Genomic DNA, 18596 nt, shown 5'->3' on the forward strand with positions numbered 1-18596 from the left:
TCCTGGACTATCAGTGAGCTCCCTCCCTATTCCGCCATCTTGGAACCTCCCTCAGCTAGATAGGATTTTAAAGACCATCTGGTTCAACCCTTTCATTTTACAGATGAAGAAACAGGGACCTGGAGTGGGCAGGCAATGTAGTAAAGATTGCACAACCAAGGAGAAGCCAAGCCAGGATTAGGTCCCGTTTCTGACAACTCCTGATGGTGAGTGAGTCACCAGCAAAAGCAGTTGGGCAAGACTGAATACCAAAGGCTGATCAAATTCCCACAAGTATTGTGCTGTGCTAGAAATTACAAAGTCAGCTTCCCATCCAGCTTCCTGCTCGGAAGACAGCAGATGATTGCACAAATACTTGGGACCCTGCTACCCATGCAGGAGCCTCAAATGGAATTCCTGGCTCCTAGTTTCTCTTTGGCCCAGCCCCAGCATTGCAACCATTTGGTTGAACCAGTGGATGGAAATCACTCATTCTGTCTCTTCCTCAGTCTGTCACTCTGCCTTTTAAATAAATAAATAAATAAATAAAAATTTTTAAAAAGATAAAATATGCTTAGAAATAAAAAAAAAAAACAGAGCAGAGTCATTTGAGGAAACCACTACCACAATACTGATGATGATGATGATGATGATGGTAGTAGTAATGGCAATACCATTAATATTATACTATGAACTCTTTTCACCTGACAGGCAAATTCTAAATGCTCAGTGTGCATCAAGTCGTTTAACTCTTGCAAACTGCCCTGTTTTACAGTTGAGAGAACAGTCGCTAAAGAGACTCGGGAAATTAGCCTAAAGTTGTGTGGTTAATAATACTGAGGACAGAGTTTGAACCCACACATTAAGTTCACTGCCCAAGTTCTTAAATACTCAGCAATGTAGTATCCCCTTTACCCTGGACTTCTGTATATATTATGTATATGTTTATGTATATGTATATATATATGATGTATATGTTTATGTGTATATTTCGTGAGAGAGACAGACAATGGAAATAGAGAGAGAGAGAGAGAGAGAGAGAGAAAGAGAGAGCAAGCTTCTCAGCTGGTTCATCTCCGAATGCCTGCAATGGCTGGTGCTAGGCCATGCTGTAGCCTGGAATTCCCTCCAGGTCTTCTATGCAGGTGGTAGGGATCCAAGCACTTGGGCCATCATCTGCTGCCTCATAGAGTCTGCATGGAAGTGGGGAGAGTTGGAAAAGGGAGCTAGAACTGGGAATAAAACCTAAGTACTTGGCTGTGGGATACAGGCATATTAAACAGCTTTTTACCCACTAGGCCAAATGTCCATTCTCAAAATTGAATTTCTGACATGTAGAATCAAGTGGGAGACACATGGACATCTGGGGAAGCTGATGACAAGCATTTCCTCCTCTTTTTGTGAAAGTGCATGCTGGATGCAATATTTTGGGCCATAGAAGTGAAGAACTCCCATCGGCTTACCTGATCAGCGACTCTGTAGACCTCTTGCCTCTTGCTACAGTCACACTTATAGGGAAAGACTTTCACATCACTCTTTTCTTTGATCAATCTGCATGTTTCCATATTGCCTTCTTGATTAATGTCCCAGAGGACTAAAATGGCCCCAAGGTTGGCAAAATGTATGGCCAAGAGCCTCCCAAGTCCACTTCCAGCTCCTGTTATAAGTACAATTTCTCCAGCAACGTTCTTTTTGTTTTTGGGAATTATCTTGCAAACTAAAGACTCAAAAAGGTAATATAGAAATTTTCCCAAAAATATGCTGGTGTCCACAATTGCATTCATGTTGATGATTGAAGAAGGGAATGTCCTAATAAGGAAAAAAGTAACTGATAAATCCATTACATTATGACAACAATTGCAGTAGATATAAAGCCTTTAATACAAAGGACATCAATTCTCCAAAATATAGATTGTAACAATAATTGCCAAATGTATTGAAATTTTAAGTCATATAAATAATGATTGTGAGAATATTTTCTGTTAGGAAGAACTTTCCCAATTTATAGGGTCCTTCCTTAGGCATAAGTTAATTTGAACTATAGGCAGGACACAGGTTACTAGGATAGTTTGACAGAGACACAAAGTCTTTGCCTGTTGACTTGCCCAACATTATGTGACTAGCAAACCCAGATATTGCATTCCAGTCAGTTTTCTGTTTCAGGAACACTTTTGATGCTCTTAAATAAAAATTTGCTTTTCATTAGGCAAGTGTTCTGTAATATAAATAAAACAATACACATAAAGCATTTACACATTTTTGTCTGATCCCTACAATATCTCTCTGAGATAGACAATCCAAGTGTAATTATTATTATTTTAGATTGAGGACACTGAGAAAAATGAATATTGAGTAGCTTTACTCAGAGTCATACACAGGTAGCCAATAAAATAGTCAATATTGAGGATCAAGGACAATGGTGTGAATTGTGGTTTTACACTTAGAATAGGCTTTTCTTGGCTCAATACTTCCACTTCCTTTTCCCAGAACCACCTTAAAACAAAAAGAGGGATGCTTTATGTTTGGTGACAATTTGCTGATTTTTTAAAAAAATTAAATTCTGTTTTATAAGGCTACTTCAGAAAGTTAGTAGAAAATGGAATTAAAAGATAGATTAATTCTGGTCAACCATTTTGAAAGCCATGCATACAAACGATGTCCAAAATGTTCATTGAAAATGTGCATTAGAAGAGAAACTATGTATTTATTTTAGTTATATTTTCCTAAGAACTTTTTGAAATAGCCTCATAGTATTTTAAAGATTTATTCTCATTTTTAAAAAATTATTTATTTATTTATTTATTTATTTATTTATTTATTTAAAAGGCAGAGCCAAAGAGAGGCAGAGGCAGAGAAGGAGACCCATCCACTGGTTCATGCTCCAAATGGTCACAACGGCCAGAACTGGGCTGATCCAAAGATAGGAGCCTGGAACTTCTTCCAGGTCTCCCACATGGGTGCAGAGGCACCGGTTTGGGTCCCAGCTCTCTGCTATGGCCTGGGAAAGCAGCACAGGATGGCCCAAGTATTTGGGCCCCTGTACCCATGTAGGAGACCCGAAAGAAGCTCCTGGCTCCTGGCTTTGGATTGGCCCAGCTCTGGTCACTGGGGCCATTTGGGGAGTGAACCAGTGGATAGAAGACTTCTCTCTCTATCATTCCCTCTCTCTGTCTGTAACACTGTCTCAAAATAAATAACTATTAAAAAAAGAATAAAAAAATAAAACAAACCAGAAGGGCTGACATTGTGGCACAGTAGGTTAAACTGCTGCTTGAGACATCACACATCTCATTTTGGAATGCCAGTTCTAGTCCTGGCTGCTCCACTTCCCATCCAGCTTCCTGTTTGGAGACAGTAGATGATTGCACAAATAATTGGAACCCTGCTACCCACGAAGGAGCCTCAAATGGAATTCCTGGCTCCTAGTTTCTGCTTGGCTCAGCCCCAGCTTTGCAGCCATTTGGGGAGTTGAACCAGTGGATGGAAATCTCTCTCATTCTGTCTCTTCCTCTGCCTGTCACTCTGCCTTTTAAATAAATAAATAAAATTTTTAAAAAGATAAAATATGCTTAGAATTAAAAAAAACAAGGTCTTGGCAAAGCGGAAGTTCTCTCCTTCCTTCAGAGAAAGGTACCTCCTTCTTTGATGACCTGATCTTTCCACTGGGATCTCACTCGCAGAGATCTTTCATTTAGGTCATTTTTTTTTTTTGCCAGAGTGTCTTGGCTTTCCATGCCTGAAATACTCTCATGGGCTTTTCAGCCGGATCTGAATGCCTTAAGGGCTGATTCTGAGGTTAGAGTGCTGTTTAGGGCATCTGCCATTCTATGAGTCTGCTGTGTATCCAGCTTGTCTAAATATGATCAGAGTTGGTGAACTCAAAAGGCCTCCATATCCTTGGCAACTCATGACAAGAGCCTATAGTGATTACTGATGCCATAAACAAGAGTGTCAATTTGTTAAGTCAACAACAGGAGTCACTGTGCATTTACTCCTCATGTAGGATCTCTGTCCGTAATGTGCTGTACATTGTGATTTAATGCTATAACTAGTACTGAAACAGTATTTTACACTTTGTGTTTCTGTGTGGGTGAAAACTGTTGAAAGCTTTAATTAATATATGCTAAATCAATCTTCTGTATATAAAGATAATTGAAAATGAATCTTGATGTGAATGGAAGGGGAGAGGGAGTGGGAGAGGGGAGGGTTGCGGGTGTGAGGGAAGTTATTGGGGGGGGGAAGCCATTGTAATCCATAGGCTGTAGTTTGGAAATTTATATTCATTAAATAAAAGTTAAAAAAAAAGAATTTAAAAAAAAAACAGAGCAGAGTCATTTGAGGAAACCACTACCACAATACTGATGATGATGATGATGATGATGGTAGTAGTAATGGCAATACCATTAATATTATACTATGAACTCTTTTCACCTGACAGGCAAATTCTAAATGCTCAGTGTGCATCAAGTCGTTTAACTCTTGCAAACTGCCCTGTTTTACAGTTGAGAGAACAGTTGCTAAAGAGACTCAGGAAACTAGCCCAAAGTCGTGCAGTTAATAATACTGAGGACAGAGTTTTACCCACACATTAAGTTTACTGCCCAAGTTCTTAAATACTCAGCAATGTAGTATCCCCTTTACCCTGGAAAACAAACAAACAAAAGTTGAGTCTTCGCATGACTTCTACTTCTTTTTGAGGCAGTTGGGAATTAACTTTGTGTTGTCCCTGAGGCACAGCTAAGGATGCCAACAGACTCAGGCTGCCTTTGTCTAGCTGTTAGTTTCATCTAGCAAAAATTCCCACTGTGATAAGATAGAAAGAAAGCATTGTTGCCAGAACACCATTGGGAATATTGATGTGAGTTTTGGAAGGGAAGAGTGATCCCCAGGAAAACACGTGAGCTTTCATTGCATCCATTGAGTATTTATTGAACACAAGTTGGGTTCAGACCATTTTGGTGTTGATTTTGGAGATGCTATGTTACAGGCCCTGCCTTAAGGAGGACGGAGTGTGGTTTTGGAACCTGGCAAGTAAACACAGGGCTGCAAAATAGTAAGTGATGGAGTCTGAGCCACAACCAAGGGCATGGTCTAGAGCTGTATGATTCAGAAAGTGGTTTTCAGTAGGGGTGTGAAGAATAACGGGCAGAGCAGATTGCGTCTGAGTCTTGTCAAGAAGGCTGCTTTCAAGACTAAGCAAGGAGAAAAGACATTACAGATCAACTGCACGGACTTATTTGGTGCTATTGAGAGTATTAACTATAGGAGAGGTCTTCAAAAAGTTCATGGAATTGTGTATTATGGAAAAACTACTCATGATTTTAGAATATTTTGTGCCAAAATCAATTTATCATTTAATTCAATTTTTCCACAAATGTTTAAAGTACCTTGAAGTTCTAGAAGGTGTCATCCCTAAAAAATTTTAGATTCATCTGCTTACCTTAATGTTCACTAAGAGTTAATGCAGATTTCAAATTTGCAATCAGGAAAGAGATCAGTTCCCTCTCTTCTAATCTTACATAGACTTATCTGGCTCATGCACAATTCTAGAAACATGTAGTAAATTACAAAGTTGAAAGGAAACCATATTTTACCATCCTCTTAAAACAAATATAGATATGATGGAGAAGCCTTTCTGAGTCACAGGAATTTTATATGGAGAATAAGACAGGATCAGGACTTTCTCATTCCTTTTCTGTACAAGAAAGTTTGTTCTCAAGGTAGATGACTTGATCGATCTTGGAGTAAATTCAAGGAGCTTTCTATCAAAATTATTACATTTCAGAAACCTAGTGTTGTGCTCTGGGGCCACATTGAGGACAAGATGTTCAGTATTTTTTCAATCCTTCGTTGTTCAAATGTTCCCGGATAAGAGATTACATGATTAGACCACTGAAAGCATTCTATTTTGGAGCAAAAGAAAAACATATGCAAGAGCCCTGATGTAGAAGGTGCTGGTATGAAAAGATTATTGCTCCAGGTGGATCACTGGGCAACTGTGACAACAAGGAAGTCAGGAAAACAATTATGAAGCGTTATGATGTGCAAACATTTATTAATGCTAAATGACACTGTGTACCTTTCGAGCCTTATTTGATTTGCTTAGAAAAATAGCTCTGTGGGGGTAAGAATAAGAGCCAGTTGGGATATAACTCACCAAGTTCTTGCTGTTTGTAAGTAGAAGTGGGATTGGAGCCCAGACTCTATGCTTCCAGAGCTCCTACATTTTTGGCCACTACATACATAACATCCCTAAATAACTTTCAGTAAACTTGGCTTTGAATTCCAAGAACTTCTTTCATTTTTCAGGCATGTACTGAGTGCTCTGGGTTAAATGATAGGCCATGAGAGTGGAGTATTAGCACCATGTCACACAGGTCACATAGGGCAGAGTGAGCAGGATTCAAAGCATGGATTCAACTGTTGGCCCCGCGACCTACTGGCTGAGTGCTCTGGGTATGTTTTGCCTTACTGATCATCTGTTTATTATCTGTGAAGTGGGCATAACATCTAGCTCCAAGGAAAATACACATCGAAATAACAAATGTAGGAAAACATTCTGCTGGTTGTAAATGCCATGCAAATATTACTTTGACACTTGCACAAGAGCCTCTTTCATGGTGATGCTGAGTTTGTAGCCAGTCATTCCTAAACATGTCCAACATCAAGGCACAGAAAGCCTTTCTGTACTGTTTAGGGTTGTGCCTTGACTATCAAATTGCTAAGAGGGCTGGGAAGAGGGGTTTGCATGGGCTTTCATCTAGGTCATATACTCCCTGTTAGCTGTTGGTAGATGTAGGACCCTCTCAAGAGCCAGGTACTCATATGCACATCCAGTAACACAAACAAGCCAAATACAGGCACTTGTTCATGTGACCACTAGCACATACAAGCCACATACAGGCCAAATTTAGGTGCTCATGTGCACCACCACTTACACACACAAGCCAAATACTGGATCTTATTTGCATGTCCAGTAGCATATAGAAGACAAATAGGGGTACTTATATGCAAGATCACTGGCACACACAAGCCAAATACAAAGCAAATATAGATGCTTGTTAGCATGTTCACTGGAACATACACAAGCCAAATACAAGCACTTGTACACATGATCATTAGCACACACAAGCCACATATGGACCTAATACAGCACTCGTATGAACATCCACCTGCACACAGAAGCCAACTACAGGTGCTGTGTGCACATTCAGTGGCACACTCAAGCACTTTCCCTCTGTTTTAACACCTCTACCCCTCAGTTTGCCAAAAGCCACAGGAGTGAATCAAAACAATTAAAAAAGAATAGTAGGCTGGCGCCACGGCTCACTAGGCTAATCCTCCGCCTTGTGGCGCCGGCACACCGGGTTCTAGTCCCGGTCGGGGCACCGGATTCTGTCCCGGTTGCCTCTCTTCCAGGCCAGCTCTCTGCTGTGGCCCAGGAGTGCAGTGGAGGATGGCCCAAGTCCTTGGGCCCTGCACCCCATGGGAGACCAGGATAAGTACCTGGCTCCTGCCATCAGATCAGCGCAGTGCGCTGGCCGCAGCACGCCAGCCGCGGCAGCCATTGGAGGGTGAACCAACGGCAAAGGAAGACCTTTCTCTCTGTCTCTCTCTCTCACTGTCCACTCTGCCTGACCAAAAAAAAAAAAAAAAAAAAAAAAAAAAAAAAAAAAAGTAAAGAGATACCAGAGTTAATGACAGAATTTTTTAATGCCTCTATTTAGGAGTCACAATAAATCATGCTTAGAGAAACTGGCTCTCAGAAGCAGGTAGCTGGCATTTCTCTGGGCAGCCAAAGGGCTGAATCTTACCTGCACAAAAGCTGCACTTGGGGAGCCTGAGTGTCCTTACAGAGGCCGAGGGAAACAGAGCTCATGTCAGCAGCCAGAAGCTGTCTCTTAAGTAGCTTTGGTCTTAATTGGTCTTCCTACGCCTTTTCATACCTGTCTAGGTGCCAGGTAAAAAGTGGCAAGCATGAGGAATTGTCTTTGCCTAACTCCTGTTTGCAAAGTAGGGCATACAATTTATGTTTTCATTCCCAAGGTGGCTTGGCATATGGGTGTGCCCTGTGATTTACAGGCAGCCATTATTTCAGCTCGCCTGTGGGTATCCTGGGATCTTTGTTCCTGCATCAAGAGCACAAGCACGTCCTTATTTCAATTAGGAAAATGTGAAATAAAGTTGTTGACTCATATAAACAATTGGATGGTCTGGACACACAATTTACCTCAGATTTTTATTATGAAAACTTTTCAGCACACAGAAAACTTGAAGATATGGCACAGAAATGTTCCAAAGGACTACACTTAGACTGGACATTTGGACAATTATTTTCTCCTCTTCCTTTCTATCTCTGGCAGGACTGTTTGTAAGGAAGTTGTAAATATCATGATATTGTACTGTGAGTACACATTACTTACTTCCTAAGAAGGAAGTTATCTTATGTAATCTCAATCAAATTATCTGGCCTAAGAAAATTAACATGAATTCTTTTTTTTTTTTTTTTTTTTTTTTTTTTTACAGGCAGAGTGGACAGTGAGAGAGAGAGAGAGACAAAGAGAAAGGTCTTCCTTTTCCGTTGATTCACCCCCCAGTGGCTGCTGTAGCCGGCGCACTTCGCTGATCCGAAGCCAGGAGCCAGGTGCTTCCTCCTGGTCTCCCATGTGGGTGCAGGGCCCAGGGACTTGGGCCATCCTCCACTGCCTTCCTGGGCCACAGAAGAGAGCTGGACTGGAAGAGGAGCAACTGGGACAGAATCCGGCGCCCTGATCGGGACTAGAACCCGGGGTGCCGGCGCCACAGGCAGAGGATTAGCCTATTGAGCCGCGGTGCCTGCCAAACATTAATTCTATACTACTCTCTAATATTCTTATTCAAATTTCACCATTTGTCCCAAAGGTCCCATCGAGATTCCTGTGTTGCATAAGTTGGGATATTTCTTTAAGTATCTTTTTTTTTTTTGTCTAGAAAAGTCCTACTACATCTTTCTAAAAAGTGTATTTATTTAGATATCACTGACTTTTTGGAGTCCAGGCCAGGTGTCCTACAGAATGCCTTTTAGTCTCCATTAGTCTGACTTTTCTCATGGGGTCATTTAACTGGACTTATCTCCCTTGTGTCATCTGTAAACTTCAAACTAGATTTAGAGGATTTATTATATTGCAACCAAACCTTTTTGGGGACAGACAATGTCATACATAATGTTCAACATGTCAGCATTGCACAGCTTCGTGTCTCATGTCAGACTGTTCCACTCTCAGTGAGGACATTGAAAAATGCACCAGCAAGTGCATTTCTCCATGGATTTTGATGCCATGGAACACCTCTTCTTTTTTTGAACACCTCTTTTTGTTCATTGTGGGCTTCTACCCAAAGTGTCTCCCTTTGGGATCTCCACCCTGTTCTACTCCCTTGATCAGGTCACACATGTCACTCTGCCTCTTGAAGCCACTCAGCAATTTCCTCTCTCTTCTCTGACTTGCCTGTAGGCCTTTCTGTCCAAACATGGCTGTCAAATCCTCTCCAGACAGTGGGCCCATTGCTCTTGTACTGTCCTGCATGTCTTCCTTTCTTTGGATGAATCCTCCAGGATTGATATTTGTGTCTCAACCATGACCTTCAAAGGTCTGTTACGAAACTCATAGCCCTGATTTCGACTCTTGTTCTGGTTAAGTAATTTTTTAATCCTCCTTTCGCTTGGGCAATAAATCTCAGAGGCAGAGGATTTCCCACTAGAAGACTGCATTGAGCAATTTTTTTTAAATATTTATTTATTTGAAAGGCAGAGTTGCAGAGAGGGAGGGAGGGACAGAGAGACAAAGAAGAGACCTTCCATCCCTTGGTTCACTCTCCTAATGGCCACAACAGCCAGGCCTGTGTGGTGGAATGAGAAGGCCGTGCCATGATGGCCACTGGCAAGCAAGTGTCAGTTACTCAGGAATGGCTTCAGAAACCACCTGGCAACAGAGCCTGCCTGGCAACAGGCTGTGATTGGTTAGGGCATAACCTCCCCTTGACTGGATTGGCTGCCTCGGCTATATAGGATGCTGTAGCAACTGAAATAAATGAGTCTGTGGGCTGCTCACCTCTGGCCCACTTTCACCTGACTCCCGGGGTCTGTGTGGTGACTCCGCACCTCTTGCCCACACCACGCTCCTCCTCTCAGAACGAATCCACAGCAACAGGCTTGGGACAGGTAGAAGCTAGGAGTCTGGAACTTGGGGTCTTCCATGTGGATGACAGGAGCCTAATTTCTTAGGCTATCTTCTGCTGCTTTCCAAATGCATTAGCAAGGAGCTGAATCAGAAACAGAGCATCTGGGACTTGAACTGGCACCCACATGGGATACCAGTGTTGCAGGCAGTGGCTTACTCTGTTGTGCCACAACTTGGGCCCCAGCAATATTTCAAAGTAGCTTTCTTTGCAATCCCTGGAAAGTCAAGGAGTCATTGTCAGTCCCCTAAGAGGGCACAGAAATATGGACAGTTGGCTTGATGATACTTCTCAGATTTTATGACTACTTTTCAGTTATTAACTGGAAAGTAACATGACAGAAGAGGAATTCCATGTGAAGAAAAGTGCAAAAGCAACGTCAGCACATGACAATCCTTGCCCTATCCCTGAAGTAAGGATGCTGGAGATTAAAAATCAGAAGCCAGAATGTGGATTTGGCTTAGAGGATAAGACACTGCTTAGGACACACACACCCCAGTCCTGACTCCAACTTCTTATTAACACACAGGCTGGGAAGCAGCAATGATGGCTCAAGTATTTGGGTTCCTGCTACCTACATGGGAAAATTGTATTGAGTTCCTGGATCCTGACTTTGGCTTGGCCTAGCCCTGGCTATTGTGGGTATTTGGGGAATGAAGCAGCAGATAAAACCCACCCCCCCCCTCTTTCTCTCCCTCTGCCTTTTGAATAAAAATAAATTACAAAATTAAAAAAGATAAACATCAGAAGCAGAAAAATTTAGCAAATGCACATGTCCAAATCCAGATGAGTCTGCCTCCTGTCCAAAGAGAAGCCAAGACCCTGAACAAAGGTTCACATCCCAGAGCACACTGAGCTACCTTTTGACCTTGACACCAAGAGCTTTCAGTGGCTGAGTTAGGATCCAGTGAATTCAACCAGGATTTGGGATTTTGTCTAAGGAGCCAAGGCTATACTGTTTCATCTGTGAGGGCCTGAATGTTTCCAAAAGTTCATGTGTTGAAGCTTAACCACCAATCTTATTAAGAGTTGGGAGCTCTGGGGGATGATTAGGCCACAAAGATTCCACCCTGACAAATGCATGTGCTTCCTTATAAAAGCCCTTGAGGGAACTAGCTGGCTGCTTTTTGACTTCTCTGTCCTTTGCATCTCTTTCTCCAATTCAGGATACTGTGTTCATCACCTCCAGAGGGTGCAGCAAGAAGGGACCACCCTGTAGGCATCCACCAGCTCTCACCAGACACCACATAGCTGGCACCTTGATTTGGACTCTCCAGCCCCGTAACTATGAGACAGAAATTTTTTTATTTATAAATTATCCAGTCTCAGGTATTTTATTGCAGCAGCACAAACTGGTGAAGATTCAAATTTAGTACAGAGAAATGGGGTGGTGTTGATAACAAATATGGGGAAATGTAGATGCAGTTTTAGAGCTGAGAGATGGGTAGAGACTTAAGCTGTTTTTAAGGTCATGCTAGAAAAAGTCTAGATTTCAGTGTTGAAGTCAATCCTGGTGAGGGCTCAGAGACAGAGCTGCAGTCTTCTTAGAAGTTATATAGGTGGTTTTAATTGTAATATTGGTAAAAATATGGAGAGAAGGCCATTCTGATGAAGCCTTAAATAGAAATGAGAAGTATCTTACTGGGAACTGGAGGTAAGACCATCTTTGCTACAAAGCTGGCAAAGAACTTATCTGAACTATGTCCATGTCCTACTATTTTGTGAAAGGCAGAATTTGCAAGCAACGGACCAGAACAAGTATGCATAGATTTCAAAAAATGTTTCCCACCAAATGAATTATATTTTAATTCCAGTTTCTGTGAACTTTTTGAAGTGCCTTCCTTCATTTGGCAAAAGAATTCTCCAAGCAAAATGTTCAAGGTACTGTGTTTCTTCTCTTGATTACTTATGGTAAAATGTGAGAGGAGAAGAGAATTAAGCATTGAATTCATAATTCAAAGGGAAGTACAATTTAAAAAGAGTTGGAAATTTTTTTAACCTGGCCGGCTTGTGAAGAATAACATGGCTTATTCTGTAGAGAATATTAAGAATGTGGTCAAGCACACATTTGATAAAATTAGCATGGATATAAGGAAAACAGATACTATTCATCAAGGCAGTGGAAGAATGACCTCAAGGGTACCTTGCAGATCTTCAAGGCTACTTCCTTCACTGCTGCACCTTGAGTGCTGAGAGGTTGGGTGTAAAATCGTTTCAGGGCAGGAGCTCCAGGGCACCAGCGAGACCTTGGGGCTTGCTGCTCATGGTTGCTTCATGTCTCTGGTGCAGGGCTCCTTGACTGCCCCAGTGGTGGCTCAAGAGGGCTCAAATTCAGCTTTGGCTGCTGCTCTGGAGGATGTAAGTGGTAAACCTTGGTGGCACACAGTGGTGCTAGCTCTGTAGAACACAGGGTGCAGAAGCTAAGGGGGTGTGGCTTTCTCCACCTGAAATTCAAAGGACTCTGCAGAGAACCTTGGGTCCCAGGCACAGAACTTGCCTGGGGATGGGCTACCTCAGAGCAATGCCTAGAGGAGCTGTGACATCAAGGTGACTGCAGAGACTTCAATGTTGATGCTGGGATGAGTCAAGACTTTTGGATCATTGGGAAGTAACACAGGAATAGTACCAGGGCCTGAAAGCTATGGTCTGGACACCTCCCCAAATTCCTAGGTTGATATTTAATCCATAAGTGCTAAAATGTTGCTAAGAGGTGGGGCCTTTTAGGGATGATTAGGTCAAGAGGGATCCTTCCTCCTGAGTGGATTTTTGACTTATCAAAGGGTTCAAGGGACAGGCCATCAAAGAAGGAGGCACCTTTCTCTGAAGGGAGGAGAGAACTTCCACTTTGATTATGGCCTTGTCTAAATAAAGTTGCAGTTTGTGAACTCAAGAGGCTTCCATAGCCTTGGCAGCTCATGACAAGAGCCTCAGGTGGTTACTGATGTCATAAATAAGAGTGTCAGTTGTTAAATCAACAACAGGAGTCACTGTGTACTTACTCCCCATGTAGGATCTCTGTCCTTACTGTGTTATACTATGTGAATTAATGATAAAACTTATCTTCAAATAGTACTTCATGCTTTGTGTGTCTGTGTGGGTGAAAACTGTTGAAATCTTTACTTAGTAAATACTAAGTTGATCTTCTGTATATAAAGATAATTGAAAATGAATCTTAATGAAGAATGGGATGGGAGAGGGAGTGGGAGATGGGATGGTTTGTGAGTGAGAGGGAGGTTATGGGGGGAAAAACTGCAATAATCCAAAAGTTGTACTTTTAAAATTTATATTTATTAAATAAAAGTTAAAACAAAACAAAACAAAAAACCACAAAGTGTTCAAGGAAACTATCTAGCCATCTGTGGCCTTCCACCTTAAGAAAGGCATCAGCAGGCTTTGAATGTGGACGCTTTGATCTTGAATTCTCACCCTGAACTTTTGGAAATAAATTCCCTAAGGTATTTGGTTACAGCAAAAACAAACAAAAAACTGTCTGTGGAGCTTTGAATTTAATTTGTAATCAACCAGTCATATTTAAAATGGTTAATGTCACATTTGGCTTGTGGCTACCATATTGGACTACAGAGATTGGAACATCTCCCTTTTTGCAGAGAGTTCTACTGGATGGCACTGTTTCAGGGCCCTTTAAAGCTAAGGAAGACCTACCTAGCGGGGATTGGGTACAGTGTTGGGGAAGACTTCAATGGCTTTGATAAAAGGTTGCTTCTTCTTCTTCTTCTTCTTCTTTTTTTTTTTTTGAAAAAGCATGTTGAAATGTATTAGAATAAGAACCTATAAAAATTAAAATATAACCTGAAACTGTTCAAGTTCAGAAAGTCTAGTTAAGTCCTTTTCTCTTGCTGAGAGAATGCCATCATCAGGGACTCGGGTCACTGTCCAGGGAGGGGTGGAAAGGAAGAGACAGAAGCAGCCACAGTCCTTCCCTAGACATAAGTCCTTGGCCTCACCAACCCCACAGCCGGGGGGCATGAAAGAGCCTGGAATGCATGTGGTGGCAGACAGCCTCTGTGAGCAGTGGAGGAGCCGGAGGCAGCAGAAGGAGCAGTCAGTAGAGGACACCAGACTGTAAGAAACCCCTTCTGTCCACAGCCCCCGCAGTCCCTCCATCTATGCTCAGATCCCCATGCTTAGGCAGTCCAGCACTCCTAGCTAGTGGAGACCAGAGCTGGGTTAGTAAGGCTGAAAATCTGCAGGCTTAGTAAATACAGCCCAGTGTCACATCCCTCCATGGCCTGAACTAGCGCAGCCAACAGGGAAAGGCAGGAGAGGGAAAAGAAGGGCATGGATATCTAGCTAGAGATCGCCTGTACCATTGTGGGAACCATGGGTACATGGGCTGCAGAAAGAGTACCTTCCTCACTCAGAGGGGGGCCTACTCCACAGCCATCCCTATGGGCCAGTTACAGCTGACTCAGGCTTGTAATCAGCCTGACAAAATGGCAGGAGCAAAAGGAAAACTGGGAGGGAGCCAAGCCCTCACACAGAGAACCTCCTAGAGGGAAGCCAGTCAGTGTCCACCTATTAACAAGAATGGCATCCATGGAGCCCCTGAGTCTGAAGGGAGAACCTGGGAGGGAGGGAGTGGGGCAGGGGAAGGAGTCATGGCTTTTCTGTAATAGTACCAACAGGGTGGGGAGGCGCTGGTGAGGAAATGGGCAGGTCTAGATCTCTCTGCAGGTAGAGAGGGGGAAGAAATAGGTCCTTCGTGTCTCCTCCCCGCCTGACCAGGCCTGGGGAGTACCAGCTGCCCCATCCAGCCCTAGTGGTGGCTGAAGATGAGACTTTCACTTTGGACATCTTGGTGGGCTGCTTCTGCTCAGCATGAGGGAAACACTCCCTCTTGGCCAGCTGCTGCTCCATTTCCAGGGCTGAGAAGGACGTGGTGGCTTTGAGCGTCTTCTTGATGTTGGTAACCTCTTCTTCCACCTGCTGCTGAGCCCGGTTGTGGTTCTCTTTGTACTGGCTGGCTCTCAGGACCTGATGCTCAATGCCAAGCAGAACCGCTTCACAGCCATCACACTATTCATGCAAGGTCTTAACAGTGTTATTGCTAACCTTCTTTCAGATGTCATGGCCAATGCAGAAGTCCACTTGTGGCAGTTGGTTTTACTGGTCCAGCTTGCCCTGGGTGATGTCAGTGTAGACAGCCTCAATGATGAGGTCTTCCAGTTCCTGGAGATTCTGCATCCCCAGGTCTTTCAGCAGCACAGTGTAGGGAATGCACTTTATTCTCAATGTCAGGCTCATGATGGTCAGATATTTCAGCTTGTTCTGCTGGGCTGTGCTCAGTTCTGGCAGGCTCTCCTTGTTGGCTATGTAATCTCCTTGTTTGCCTATGGAACAAACAGGTTTAGCCAAAAGGTTGCTTCTGAAAAGCAGTTTTAGGCTCCCTGAGCCTTCTCTCCTGGGATTTTTCTCAGGTTTTGACTCTGTTCTGTTCCTTCACACTAGTCTACGTAGACCACTTCCTGTTTGTGACTTTGCTGCCTTGGTCTGGACAAGTTTTTTAATTAAAAATAATCTTTTTACTTTTATGAAAACAATTATGTGTCCAATATACATTAGCAAAAATAAAGTGAAATGACCATATTATTAGTAACACACAAAGCTTGCCAGTGTTGACACTTCCTTCTTCTTTTTTAAGAAATCTTTTATTTAATAAATATAAATGAAAATTTTAATAAAAATTTAATAAATACAAATTTTGAAAGTACAACTTTTTGATTATAGCAGTTTTTCCCCCATCACCACCCTCTCATCCACAAATCATCCCAGCTCCTACTCCCTCTCCCATCCCATTCTTCATTAAGATTCATTTTCAATTATCTTTATATACAGAAGATCAACTTAGTATATAATAACTAAAGATTTCAGCAAATTGCACCCACACAGACACACAAAGTACTGTTTGAAGACTATTTTTTTTTTTTTTGACAGGCAGAGTGGACAGTGAGAGAGAGAGACAGAGAGAAAGGTCTTCCTTTGCCATTGGTTCACCCTCCAATGGCCGCTGCGGCCGGCGCACTGCAGCCGACGAATCGTGCTGATCCGATGGCAGGAGCCAGGTGCTTTTCCTGGTCTCCCATGGGGTGCAGGGCCCAAGCACTTGGGCCATCCTCCACTGCACTCCCTGGCCACAGCAGAGAGCTGGCCTGGAAGAGGGGCAACCGGGACAGAATCCAGTGCCCCGACCGGGACTAGAACCCGGTGTGCCGGCACCGCAAGGCAGAGGATTAGCTTAGTGAGCTGCGGTGCCGGCCTGAAGACTAGTTTTACCATTAATTCTCATAGTCTAACACAGTAAGGACAGAGATCCTACATGGAGAGTCAGTGCACAGTGACTCCTGTTGTTGATTTAACAACTGACACTATTATTTATGACATCAGTAATCACCTGAGGCTCTTGTCATGAGCTGCCAAGGGTATGGAAGCCTCTTGAGTTCACAAACTCTGACCTTATTTAGACAAGGCCATAATCAAAGTGGAAGTTCTCTCCTCCCTTCAGAGAAAGGTACCTTCTTTGATGGTCCATTCTTTCCACTGGGAACTCAGTCACAGAGATCTTTCATTTAGGTCATTTTTTGCCACAGTGTCTTGGCTTTCCATGCCTGTGAAACTCTCATGGGCATTTTAGCCAGATCAGAATGCCTTAAGGGCTGATTCTGAGGCCAGAGTGCTGTTTAGGGCATTTGTCATTCTATAAGTCTACTGGGTATCCCGCTTCCCATGTTGGATCATTCTCTCCTTTTTTTTTTTTTTTTTTTTTTTTGTTGTTGTTGTTGTTGACAGGCAGAGTGGACAGTGAGAGAGAGAGAGTGAGAGACAGAGAGAAAAGTCTTCCTTTTCAGTTGGTTCACCCCCCAATGGCCACTGCGGCCAGCCCATCGCGCTGATCCGAAGCCAGGAGCCAGGTGCTTCTCCTGGTCTTCCATGCGGATGCAGGGCCTAAGGACTTGGGCCATCCTCCACTGCACTCCCGGGCCACAGCAGCAGAGAGCTGGACTGGAAGAGGAGCAACTGGGACAGAATCCAGTGCCCTGACTGGGACTAGAACCTGGGGTGCCGGCGCTGCAGGCAGAGGATTAGCCTATTAAGCCACGGCACCGGCCAATTTCTCTCCTTTTTAATTCTATCAGTTATTATTAGTAGACACTGGTCTTATTTAGACACTTCCTTCTGTTACTTCCATGCATTGTAAAAGAAACATACTGAAGTATATTTCACATATTCTGAAGTTTCATAACTTGATTTTAATAATCTTCATCTTTTCATGTCAAAATTTTATCTCTTGCTGAATACCCAGTCCATTTTCTCTAATTGACCCTGAGATATCCCTCTGAACATTTTAGCCAGATCAAGACCTAATCCGGTATCATACAGAGTATCTGTTGCTTTGTGCTTGAGTCCCTTTCAATTCAGAACATCCCTGTATTGGTAGAGAATAATTAATGCTACACATTTTAGCCAACAAATCCTGGCATTTCACTTGCTTAACTCCACAAAAGTTAGAAAAAGTAGTCTCTTTTGGCTTAACCCATCTTACATTAGACCATCTATATCATGTTCTCCAATAGAGCAAAGGGGAGGAGACATTGGCTCTTAATTAACTTGACCCCAAACTGACACACACATAATTCTTTGGCCAGAACTGGCTGTGTGGCCTCCACTTAATTGCAGGTAAAGTAGGAGAAATGTGTACTGCACATGTCTCTGCTATAACCACTCTGCCCCCTCAACCCTGATCCCCTTAAGTCCCTGACCTTGCAGTATTTTTTAAAAATGGTTTATTTTATTTATTTGAAAGGCAGAGTTAGAGAGAGAGAGAGAAAGAGAGAGAGAGAGAGAGAGAGAGAGAGAGAGAGAGAAAGGTCTTCCATCTACTGGTTCACTCCCCAAATGGCCACAACGACCAAGGTTGAGCTAGGCTGAAGCCAGGAGTCTGGAACTCCATCTGGGTCTCCCACACGGATGGCAGGGGCCCAAGTACTTGTGTCTCTGCTGCTGTTTTCCCAGGGAGATGGATGGAAGTGGAGCAGGTGGGACTTGAACCAGCACTTGTATGGTATGCTGGCATTGCAGGCAGCAGTTTAACCTGCTACAATATAACACCGCCTCTGACCCTGCAATATTGAAGATGCTTGAACCATTGTCCGGTGAGTTTCCATATCTTTGAATTTTTATGACTGATGCTTTGAGATGTAAGTTGTTCTCTCTCCTATGAGCTGAAGGTTAGATATAGAAGCTTAAGGATGCATGTTAAGCATTTTTTATCTACACATATGATAGGTGCTGTGCAGTTGGCAACACATCAGGAAACTTAAATGCCTGGTTAACTTGTATTGTGATACTATTTTGTTTACTGGACTAGAGTAATGGACATCTGA

The 18596-nt window shown here is 42.9% G+C and overlaps 1 protein-coding gene, 1 long non-coding RNA gene and 1 pseudogene across 8 annotated transcripts in view; 1 reads left to right on the top strand and 2 right to left on the bottom strand.

The window, feature by feature from the left end:
• LOC100357467 (short-chain dehydrogenase/reductase family 16C member 6) overlaps positions 1-7856 on the bottom strand; it is a 43147-nt gene extending 35291 nt beyond the window's left edge. Inside the window, exons 1-2 of one of the 2 annotated variants that reach the window (XM_051844498.3) lie at positions 7794-7856; positions 1443-1788 (exon numbers count right to left, since the gene is read on the bottom strand). In XM_051844498.3, coding sequence (XP_051700458.2) covers positions 1443-1763 — 321 coding nt within the window. In that variant the 5' untranslated portion in view covers positions 1764-1788; positions 7794-7856. The remainder of the gene's footprint in view (positions 1-1442; positions 1789-7793) is intronic. The other variant, XM_089335263.1, reaches the window with a different exon arrangement.
• Positions 1-18596, top strand: part of LOC103348026 (uncharacterized) — an 82983-nt gene that overhangs the window by 63548 nt on the left and 839 nt on the right. For 5 of the 6 annotated variants that reach the window (XR_016235663.1, XR_016235660.1, XR_016235659.1 and 2 more), the window contains 4 exons: positions 8506-8623; positions 11361-11475; positions 12009-12075; positions 18226-18365. This is a non-coding gene — a long non-coding RNA (uncharacterized LOC103348026). Of the gene's footprint in view, positions 1-8505; positions 8624-11360; positions 11487-12008; positions 12076-18225; positions 18366-18596 lie in introns of those variants that run through there. The other variant, XR_016235664.1, reaches the window with a different exon arrangement.
• Positions 14664-15599, bottom strand: LOC103348061 (COP9 signalosome complex subunit 7b pseudogene; annotated as a pseudogene).

This window comes from Oryctolagus cuniculus, chromosome 6 (assembly GCF_051225735.1).
Source record: "Oryctolagus cuniculus isolate XC-2025 breed Fujian yellow rabbit chromosome 6, ASM5122573v1, whole genome shotgun sequence".
NCBI lineage: Eukaryota > Metazoa > Chordata > Mammalia > Lagomorpha > Leporidae > Oryctolagus > Oryctolagus cuniculus.